This window comes from Camarhynchus parvulus, chromosome 1, assembly GCF_901933205.1.
Source record: "Camarhynchus parvulus chromosome 1, STF_HiC, whole genome shotgun sequence".
NCBI lineage: Eukaryota > Metazoa > Chordata > Aves > Passeriformes > Thraupidae > Camarhynchus > Camarhynchus parvulus.
In genome coordinates, this window is record NC_044571.1 from 13939055 (window position 1) to 13950223 (window position 11169).

Sequence of the window (11169 nt, forward strand, 5' to 3'; positions counted from 1 at the left end):
TGACGCGTCCTCCGGCCGCCAGTCTGTCCCCAGGGCCACCCTTCTGTCCCCACCCGATGGGAATGAGGAAACTCTGCCGTTGCGAAACGTCCCGCTGGCTGGCTCAGCCCGAGGAGAACTTCCCGGGGCACGGGTTTGAGAGGGAGAGCGAGGAGGAGCTTTGCACCGCGGCTCCCTGGAGATGCTATCAGCGCTGTGACACTCGCTCCCTAACTCTCGCCCGGAGGCAGGCTCGCTGCAGCGCTGGCTGACCTGCAGGGCACACTGTGCCTCTGCTGCCAGGGGCTCCCACAGGTGGGACCCCAGCGACCAGCTCAAAGCCAGCTGGTGTGGCTCAGCCCCCACCACAGGCTGGCTCTCAGCTTGGCCGTGTGATTGTGGTCCTGGAACAGAGGAAAGTCACGGCAGGTGAAGTTTCTCCAGCACCTAAAGCCACAGAAAGCACTCTGCTGTATGTCTCAGTTGATGTTCCAGAGGCACTTTGGTCCTCCCGTAGCTTGTGGAAAAGTTATTGAGGGAATTTAAAATTGGTCTGTTCTTGACCCACGGCATTACCCACATCACTGTTGGAGACTCTTACCAAAACTGTGAGAATACTTCTGCTGGTTTTAAAAACCCTGCCTCTGAATAAGAGCTAAGCAAAAGTCATATCTGAAAGGTTGGTCCTTGCATTTCCTTTCACGTGTGAATGTTTAAAATTATCCCCACTGGCTAGAAAAGGTCTTCTCATTTAGCATTGCCTCACTTGTTTTCTGTGACTGCCGGAGACTCCATTCCATCAGAATTCATTTAGAAAATGAAATGGTAAGCCACATTGGCAGAAGACGAACAAGATATGATAAACAATTTTAAATTGATTGAAAATTTGACTAAGCTGCTTACTTTTCTAATTATGATGCCTAATTAGTTAGCTTGTTCCATTCAGTCATGCAGCTTTGATAGCTTTATTGTGCTCCAGAAGTCTGGGGCCTGAGATTTAAGCAGGCCTGCCCTAGATATCCAATGAACTGTTAATTTCAAAATAAAACCACTCTTAAACTACTCTACTAGCAATCACCTTCTGGTCTGATAAATGGAGCCAGAAGCACAGGCTTAAAATAACTTCAAAACAGATTGCACTAGGACTGAGATGAGGAGATGAGATGAGGTTAATGTGGCTCACAGAGTAACCAGTGAAGTTACTACATCTTCACCAAGGAGAAGACACAACCCCCTGATGCTCGGTGAGAACTCCTAGAGACCATCTCCTCTTTCCCATTCTGCCTCCATCACCAGCTCTTGGGCTGGTTCCTTGGCTATGCTTGTTCTCACTTCTTTTGGCCTACTGGATTCCAGTAGAGAAAAGGGTAGCAGCAAGGGTAGGAGGTTTGTAACCTGGCATTTAATCTTCATCCAAGTGAGAAACACAGATTTCCACTCCCTTTGGGTAGGAGAGGGATTGAGCCTCAGGCTGCTGTGTGTGGTGTGAATGCTGCCATAAGCAGCTGAGGTGCTGCACAGACTGGGGCAGTCCTGGAAAGGGATGTTTCTTATGCAGAACCTGACCTGCTCAATCAAGGTAATTTTTGTGACAGATTCCATTCTCAGTCCAGCTGGAGTTAGTCCAGATAAGCACTGGAACCACATCACAGAACCACAGAATAGTTTGGGTTGGAAGGGACTTCACAGGCCATGTCCTCCCAAGCTCCTCCATGGTCAGGGATGTCACCCACTAGACCACGTTGCTCAAATCCAGCTTGGCCTTGAATGCTTCCAGAGATGAGACATCCACAACTCTGGGCAACCCATTCCAGTGCCTCACCCCCCTCAAAGTAAAAATTTCTTCTTACTAGGTAGTCTAAACCTGCCCTCCTACAGCTTAAAGCCCTCTTGCCCCTGTGAAAGGTCCCTCTCTAGCTTTCCCCTTTAGGTATTGGAAAGCTGCTGGGTCTCCCTGGAACCTTCTCTTCTCTAGGCAGAGCAGCTCCAGCTCTTTCAGTCTGTGTTCATGGGAGAGGTGCTCCAGCCCTCTGATCATCTTCATGGCCTACTCTGGACTTGTTCCAACAGGTCCACATCCTTCTGATGTTGGGGACCCCAGGGCTGGATGCAGCACTCTGGGTGGGTCTCACCAGAGTGGAGCAGAGCCCCCTCCCCTGACTGGCTGCCCACAGGACTTTGGATGCAGCCCAGGACATGGATTGTTTTCTGGGTGGCAAGTGCACGTTGCCAAGACAATGTTGAGCTTCTTGTCCACCAATGCCCCCAAGGAAGAGCTACCTTCTGCTCTCCTCCAAGAGCTTCTGTATTTTTTTATTAGTGTTCTCACTCTTGAAGCAACAGCTGACAGCCAAACCTCACACTGGGCAGAGCTGGCATGCTGCTGATTACACATCAGCTAAAACCCAAAACAAAACAGAAAATAAGAACAGTTTCATGCACAGCTCTGTTGGCCCTGGGCAGAGTGATACCTTATTCTTAAATTAGTTCAGCATTTCCCATGGCTGAAGCAGTCACTGCCCACTACTCTCTAGGATGAGGAAACATCTTTCATGTGACACATGATTTATGCAGTGACCAACAGGTTTAAAACCTTGTTTGATTTAAACCAGTTCATGTTACAAGGCAGCTAAGTCTCTTCCCTTCTTTGAAGTGAAAGCAATGCTGGCCAAAAAAAACCTTTTATTGCAGGGTTGCCAGAGAGCAAGAGGAGAGCAGCACAAAGTTTGCAAGCATCCACTTTTGTCATCAGCTTATGAGAAGTGCAAACCCAGTACTGCAAAGTTGTTAATTTGTTTCAAAGACAACTAAAAAATTGATGAGCGGCATTGTTTTCACTCTCTACTGTACAAAGGCTAAAAAACAGAGGGCTGGTTTTCTACTGCTTAACACAGCACTTACAGCTCAGCACAAATGCTGAACCTGATCTGAAATCATGATCAGAAACACATTTCACCTGAAGCATTTGAGTTTGGTGATTTAGTAATCACATAATTGAGCTGTTTGTGTGGTTTGTAAATGTACTTTCATTTCACATGACCAGTCAGAACCAATTTTTTGTTACTCAGACCTTGAAATCACGCCAGGATGGATCTTTCCCTTCAAGGCTATGCCCTTCCAGCTGAGGTGCTCTGCAGGTAAGTGGAAGTCCCAAGCTCTGGACTTTCTGGATCAGCTGTCCAGAGAGCAGCGACCTCATTCGGGGACACCAACCGTACCTAAAAATATAGGTCACCAGGCAGGATGCCCTGCACCACCAGGGGCTGATCTCAAACCCTTTCAAACAGTCAGGTGCCACAGGCACACAAGTGCCCTTTTATCGCACTGGGACTGTGGTAAATCATTTATCTTATGAGAAGGCTGACACCAATCTAGTCTTTTGTTAATCTGAATGTTATTTGATGGAAAACTTTATGTGAGAATTGAAGTCAAAACTACTGCCATGAAGTGAAAACACTATTTTATTTTTATAAAAGGCAATAATTAAAACAAACCCTACCAGTGTGTACATTGTACACATTTGAATGACACTTACAAGAATGAAGTCTCCATATACAGGGATTACAAGCCCACACTGGTAAAGGATGCACACAAGCACATACTGAACTTCACAGATGCCTCAGTTCCAGATGACAGTACCATTACTCTATAACCACACCTGCACTGTCATTATTAGCATCCACACTACTTTATTCCACTACAAACTGTACATACACAGAAAGCAAGAAGTTTATTCAGAGAGCACATATATTCGCAGAAAACATTTATTTGCTGGAATAATCTCTCACTCTTCTGCTGCCATCTTCAAGAGATACTTCTTGTCAATCTTGAAGAGCCTCCAGCCCTCCTCGGTGGACAGATCCGAGGCGCCCCTTCTCTTGTAGAACCTGATGGAGGGCTCATTCCACTCGGCCACGAGGAAGTGCATGCTGCTGCAGCGGCACTTCACAGCCACCTGCAAACCAACGCCACACGGTCACAGCGCCCAGGGACAGCCCCAGTGACAGCCAGCCACATTACTCAGCAACTGCACACCACCACAAGTCACCAAGTTCATGCCAGCAGCCACTGCAGCATTTCTCACAGTTTACCAGACTCTAGGCAATGTTTTAATCTGTCTAGAGTCCTGCCACCTCCTTTAATTCTTGTTTAGACTTAGCACTTAGACATACCTGACTCAAGTTTTTCAGAATTTCTGACCCAATACCAAGTCCTAAAAAAAACAAAAACCAAGAAGCTTAAGTTTTAAATCTCCAGAAGCCCTATGGGTAGTAACTCATCTAATTCTGCAATAGGTACCTCTGTACTCAGCCATCACATAAAAATCTTCAAGGTACAGCAGTTTTCCAATCCATGGATCATAAGTGAAGTAATACATGGCAAAGCCCACAACGCATGTTTCTGAAACAAAGGGTGTAACTTCAGCTAGACAGAATTTACAAGGTAAAAATGCAAAGTTTTACATGCATGTTTAAACATACAGATTCTCTGAGACATGCAGACATTTGATACTAGGTTACAATCAAAAATGAAGTTTGCAAATAAGCACACAATTGTAAACACAAGTTCTGACAAATTTTTATCAGCCTAATAAAAAAAAGATTGCTCTGTTCATACCCTGAAATCCTCAAAAGTATTGTCATAGTAAGTACAAACATGGCCTTTTTCTACAAAATAATGCACACCCTACTGATTCACTTCCAGTCTGGAAGCAAGTACTTTACACAGCAGCTCACAATCTAGATGATTGCCCCAGCTCTGCTCCCTTAGGAATAATCGGTCAAACCCTGATCCTTCCATGTATATTCCTTAGTAACTACTGTGCCAAAAGGCCTATTTACAGGCCACCTTTACAGCAGCATTGCAAGCACCTCCACTTATGCTTCCACTGAGCATCACGCTGTTTTCTTTACCTTCAGCACCAGGAAGTCAAGATAAGTAAAGTTGCAGCTTCAATTTTAACTCTGTGGCTCAAGAGAGAGAAGAGAAACCAACTCTTCCAACAAGAGCCCACTTGGACATAAACCCTGAGTATTTTAACTACATCTGCCATAACACTCTGCACATACTCTAAGAGAAGTGTGCAAACAGGTTTCTGCCATCTACTGTGTCTTTGGTAAAGGTTTGGGAATAGCACTTGTCCCTGTAGGCCTTACCTCATATTATGATCATCTACTTTATTGTGTAACGGATCTTTTAGTTACCTCCCCGCCCATCCATGTACACAGAAGGGCCATGTACATGGCGAAGCTAGAGACTGTAACCTGAAGATTGGGGACAAATTAAAGAAAAAAATGTGATTTAACAGAATTACATAAAGGTAAGTCAGGGTCAAACAAGAAAAGCCATTTAATAATTGGAGTCAAGCACATTATGTTATACCTGATCTCCCATGCTTCCAGGATTAGCAACCACTTCAGCAGAGTATCACTATACATTATTGAATTTTACCAGTTAACCTAGTCCTCCTACCCCAGTCCACTGGTGGAACCTCATCTACAATCATTAATATTAAGCAAATAATGCTTCTGTGTATTTAGCGTCCAAAAAAAAAGTATCAGGAAGCCTCACCTTCAGACGACCACTGGTCTTTAGGCACTTCTGCAACCAGACAGTGGTAGAAAGGGTGCTCGCCAAAACCATCCTCAAGCAGCTCTAGAAAAGCAGAATACACACGCACCTGAGCCACAGGCGCTGTCACTCAGCCGCCAACCGGATGAGGTCCTGCACCCTCCCTACCTTTCTCAGTTAGCACCACCTGGTCCTCCATGTCCTCGTATTTCGCCAGTTCCTGGAAGAGAAGGAGGATGTGAGCGGCCTCTCCCCACCCCCGTCCCTTGCGCAACAGCTTGTTTTGCTGCGGCACCGGGCAGCGCTGCCCCCCCGCCCCGCATCCCGCCCGCACCTTGATCAGTCGCAGCAGCTCGGGACAGTCCTCGGGACGCGCGGCGCGGATGCTGAACGAGGCCATTTTCGGCGACGCTTCCCCCTGCGGCCCCCTCGGCTGACGAGTCCCCGGTGTGTGAACAGGAGGAGCAGCTGTTTCTTCATTCGTGTCCCGGGCGCGGCGGCCACCTGCGGTCAGTCAGGCTGCGAGCATGTCCCGGCGGCGTTCGGCTGCTGGCGGACCCGGTTCGCTACCGCGGCTTCCCCGGCTCGGAGAGTGCAAGCCGTCGCTTCGGCCTCCGCATTTAAAGACGTCCTCGCCCCGCCTTCCCCGCCCCCAGCCAGTAGAAGCGCCCGCAGTGCTCGCCCTCAGCCAATAGCCGCGCCCCTCCCCGGAATGCTGCCCGGGCCTGCCAGCAACAGCTGCGGCCGTCTCGTGACTCACCCTGCCCCCCTCCGCGCGCGGCGCCCCCTGGCGGGACTGGGCGGCGCTGCAGGGCGAGACCCCGGCGGCGGGACCGGCCCTCGGGAACCCCCGGCACCGCCTCCCGGCACCGGCTGCCGCGGGACCCCGAGAACCGAGCCCGACAGTGCCCTCAGCTCGGGGCTCTCCCTGCGCGGGCGCCGTGGAAGGGCCGTGGCGCCGCCCTGGCCGCGGAGCGCGGGGCGGGTTTGGGGCGGTTCGTGCCCCGCTGTGGGCAGAGAGGGCAAAAGAGCCTCGGTGTTTGCGGGAGACGCGGAGCAGCGATCCGTATCCAAGCCGGGGCGCGGGGGAGCGTGTCTAGCACCCAGGTACGCCCCCGGGCAGGAGCGGCCTTACGGAGAAAGGTTCAAAGCACTGAAGTTTAACCTTGGGACTGGGACGTTTCCCAGGCTGGAAACTGTCCCACCGTAACCCGCCTGACTGGAGTGGAAGGGTTGTGCTGGGAGAAGCACAAAGGAGTGGGTTTAAAGCAGGGGAATCTGCCAGGAGTCTGCCTCAAGGGAGGCTCTGACGCCATCCCAATGGAGGTATGGATGTCACTGAGGAGAGAGGTGGGCGTGATGAGGAAAATTCCATCTGAGTAGACTCAACAACATGACTTTGGAGTATGAAAGGATGGAGGAATTATCCTGAGCCCTGTGCTTCCTCTGGATATTACCTAGAGATACTGCTGGATGCTGAGGGATGAGCTGGATCATGATCTCAATGACTGTGGGGTCCACGGACCTACAGCTGGGCTGCCCAGAGAAGTGCAACTCTTTGCCATATGTGTGGTTTTCTTTTCACCCTCTTCTATTAGCTGTACCACTGTCATGTACATTCTTAGATATTGTAAAGGAGCTCTTTATCTTTCATTTAGCGGAATTTGACTTGTTTTAAGAGTGGTTTGGGATATGGGAAGACACTAAGTCATGCTGCTGACTCTCACAACACACCCCCATTTTTTCATGTATCCAACAAGCTACAAGGTTGGCCCTCACTTAGACAGAGGGACCAGCACAGAACATGATACTGCAAGAGGATTGTGTAAAGAAGTGTGTATAAAGTGTATGTTCGGGTGGCTGGTGTTAGCACACAGTGGAAAGTGCCTGAAGGCCTGGGAGAGTAATTTAGGATTTATGCAAACACCCTAACTGGCTCACTTTACCCTCTACTGGAGCAAGAACAGAGATGCCCAAAGGACAGAAGCGTTTCCATATCACTAAGCAATCACCAGTGGCTAGTAGTAGAAAGTTAAAATTTATTTCATGGGTGTGAGTCTGGAAATCCCTCAGGACAGTGTTTAGTAGGGAGACTGAATCTGAATAAACTACCAAAGAACAGACAGCTTAACAACATACCTTTAATGAATACAGATATTTTCATTCCCTAGAAGTGATTAGACTGGGATCAGAAATGGGAAATACTGTCTCTGTGAGAGACAACAGCCTTTGTGTTGTCTCAACTCTCTTTGTTTTGCGTCTCACAATGAGGAAGTCACACTATCAGGAAACCTACTGCTGTGTAAGAACACAAAGTGCCTGGTTTCTTTCTTCTCAAGTCAGAAAAGTCACATGATTTAGAAGTTGAAGTCTCAGCAAAAAAAGACCCAATCATTTTCTCCCTTGACTGTTTTTGAAAGTCCTGCTTTAATTTGCTCAGAAATATGCTGATACTGTGTTGCTCAAGATAATACAGTTAATTTGATTTAGCTTTCAAATTCACACGGCAGAAGGAAAAAATATTAAAAAAATTTCATGATGTGTCAAAAAGTTTCATTAAACAATAGGAAATGCATAGAATTTTGTGAAAAAAAAATTTAAAATAGCTAATTAAGATATGTAGATCCCAGAGACTATGGTACAATTACATAGTTATGTATTACTAGGGGAATTTTCCCAGAATAAGTAAGTTTAATAAGAAAGGTAAGAATATTTTACAAAAATGCTCCAAAAGAACTCAGTTTGTGAATTAATCAGACTGATTGAGCGTGTGTTTTGCAGCTTCTTCCTTTTGTCTCTGGTCTCTTTGAGCAGGTTTCATGTCATCTTGATATAACTGAGGCCAATGATGAAATCTTTAATGACCTGCACAGGGCTTGGATTTTATCCTTCAGTGATCACAGACTGTTGATCTGCCCTTGTCTCCAAGGAATAAGTAGTGGCAAGTCTCCTGAAAAGGATCAACATTTTTTTAAATTGTGGAAATATGTGTACTGGCAGGTGGCTAGCAAAGGTGTTTAAGGTAAACCAATGTTGAAATAATCTGTTATAATGAAATATGCACTGAAGTCTGGGTTAGCTTTTCTGCACTAGCCACCTTCTTCTTCCATGCAGAACCTGCTGACTGTGAATCCATCTGCATTTCCAAGAGGGTTGAACTTTGGTGTTTGAGACGGTAAAATGGTTAGAACTACCTAAAATGTGCATAATTCCTATTATTTTTACTGTATCTTTTCCCTAAATATTACTCATAAGAGAAACAGAAAAACTTGTGCAAAATAGCAAGCAGCACTTTCTTTTTTAGCATGCAACAGGAACTTTTATAAACAGCTGATAATAAAAGCACGTGGAGCATTATGTGGTGACTGAGGCAAGTTGTCCCCACATCCTGCCCAGAGATGGAGGACTTTTCTAGTCTGAAGATACAGGAAACAGCCAAGCCAATTCCCTCAGATCCTTTCATGGCAATGCAACTGAACAATTTATTCAGAGAGTTATGGGACCCCATCTGCACTTCTATCAAAAACATGTTTTTATTTGCATCTAAATTTTCTAATGTTCTCTTTTCTTGGAGGATGGACAGAAAGGCTCAAAGTGGGCACCAACTTTCTTTCTTTACTGTTCAACTAATCAAACTCTCGTCCCCTGTTTCAATTTTTGATTTCCTCCTTTGCTAGAAAGATTCCTTGCATTCCTGTATGAATGCCTCTCTCATGCCTCAGAGATTCTCTGTTTGTAATAAATAAGAGGAGGAGAAAAACTCCTTATTCCACATTAAAATGTAGTGAGTTAATGATTTTTGATTGTGCTAATAAATATTTCCAAGTATTTCAATCCAAGTTGTATGTCCTGTCAAATCTCTGGAGCAACATACAGAAAATGCAATTATTATTCAGTATTGACCTGTAATTTTTCATGATTTTGGACATTTGGGATTCTTTTATCGTTTTCCACTGGTCGTTTTTTTTCCTAATCCTTAGACCTTGTGTTGATATTTATGAGTTCACAATTGCTTCTGATGTTTTATTCAAGCCATTTAAAATTAAAGTTTATCAGCGCTAAGCCATACATGGAAAAAAAAATCTGTCAGAATAGTTCAAATACTAAATAAATACTGCATGAGCAATGCTCAGAATTCAGGGCAAATGCAAAATTAACAGTTTCATGTGATAAAGCTACATGAATTTCCATATGCTGGCAATAAAAGGACCATAATTTTTCTTCATTATCTTTGAAAACATATTTTAGATCATTAGAACCCTATTCCTGTAGGCTAAGACAACTTATCTGCCATTTGTAAGTATGGAGTTTAATGAATTTGGGATTTAGACATAACTAATTATCTGCCTGAATCCAAAAATCATCTATGCCATGTACAAATGATTTGGGGTATAAAATTTATAGAAATAAATGTTGGGAAAGAATCCAGCCAGGCCTCAGTTTTGGATAGAGTAGAAGTATTGTATCTGGATACAGTAGAAGTCCCTTTGGCTCTGATCCTGCAGTGTAATTAAATCAGGGGGGAATATCTCAGGCCTTAAAAAGAAACCTATGAAATCTATTTTTTCCTTATAACTAAGGGGAGTTTGCACAATGAGGAGGTGTTTTTATTATGCATCACAGTCACAGTTTTGTCTTTGGCACAGTCTTCTGCACTGCCTAGAGGTGATTCTTTTCATCACCTTGATTTTTGACCTTTCAGCATGCATGCATACCAGGCTTCCACATTTTTTTTCCCACGACCAGATGAGTGAGAAGCTTTGCAACAGCGCCCTCAGCTTTTTCACGGAATCACAGAATGGTTTCAGTTGGGAAGGACTTTAAAGACCATCTAGTTTTCAGGTGTTACCCTCACATGTAATGAACACTCTGGTTAATGTACTTTGTGTTTGCCAGAACATGTTTTCTCATATCGTCCTCCAATCTGGGTGATCATTTGCTAAGTCCTCAGCAAGGTGTGCTTAGCAACTTCATTGCTAACTTGTACCTGCTGTATACACAGTTTTGCTGGCAAGCTGAAATGGCCAGTGAGAGCCACAAACATTGTGGTTGGTGTGGAAGCCACAGGCTGCAGGGACACGTGTATAGATCCCAGTCCTGGGGAGGTGCAGCCAGGATTATGGAACTGCTCTGGTCCTTATGGGCTCTGGGGTGTCATGGCCCAGAGCCAGGGCTGCCCCTCTCTCACACACCCCAGTGCAGGCCCTGTGTCATCACTGTGCTAAGTTTCTCCAGCTCCCAGGAATAAAAAAAATTCTGATTAATTGAACTTGTTGATTATCTGCCTGTGCAAAGCACACAGCTTATTTAACACAGCTCTATTTTCACAAAATCAATTAGGTTGGAAAGACCTGAGATTATCGAGTCCAGCCTGTGACCACACACAAACGTGTCAACCTGATCACGGTACTGAGTGCCACACAAAGTTTTTCCTTAAACACTTCTAGGGACGGTGACTCCAGCAACCTCCCTGGGCAGTCCATTCCAAAGTCTAAACATCCTTTCCGTGAAGAAATTGCTCTACCTAATGTCCAACCTAAATCTCCCCTTGCGCAGCTTAAGGCTATGTCCTCTCGTCCTGTCGCTGGTTGCCTGGGAGAAGAGGGTGACCCCCACCTG

At 45.7% G+C, this 11169-nt stretch overlaps 1 protein-coding gene across 1 annotated transcript; it reads right to left on the reverse strand.

Annotated features, from left to right (window-relative positions):
- Positions 1-3340: 3340 nt before the first annotated feature.
- SAT1 (spermidine/spermine N1-acetyltransferase 1) lies at positions 3341-6160 on the reverse strand. Its single transcript, XM_030954787.1, has 6 exons — positions 5885-6160; positions 5719-5770; positions 5551-5634; positions 4279-4380; positions 4152-4192; positions 3341-3934 (listed from the first exon to the last, which is right to left on the reverse strand). Exons 1-6 carry the CDS (start codon positions 5948-5950, stop codon positions 3764-3766), a joined length of 516 nt encoding a protein of 171 aa, XP_030810647.1. The 5' UTR covers positions 5951-6160; the 3' UTR covers positions 3341-3763.
- Positions 6161-11169: the final 5009 nt, after the last annotated feature.

Bases quoted from the DNA above. Each gene is read 5' to 3' on its own strand.
- SAT1 (XM_030954787.1), bottom strand. From the start codon at position 5,950: ATGGCCTCGTTCAGCATCCGCGCCGCGCGTCCCGAGGACTGTCCCGAG. The intron at 5,771-5,884 runs GTGCGGGCGGGA...CTTCTCTTCCAG, and splicing joins AGCTGCTGCGACTGATCAAG to GAACTGGCGAAATACGAGGA. The intron at 4,381-5,550 runs GTGAGGCTTCCT...CCTTTGTTTCAG, and splicing joins AGACCAGTGGTCGTCTGAAG to AAACATGCGTTGTGGGCTTT.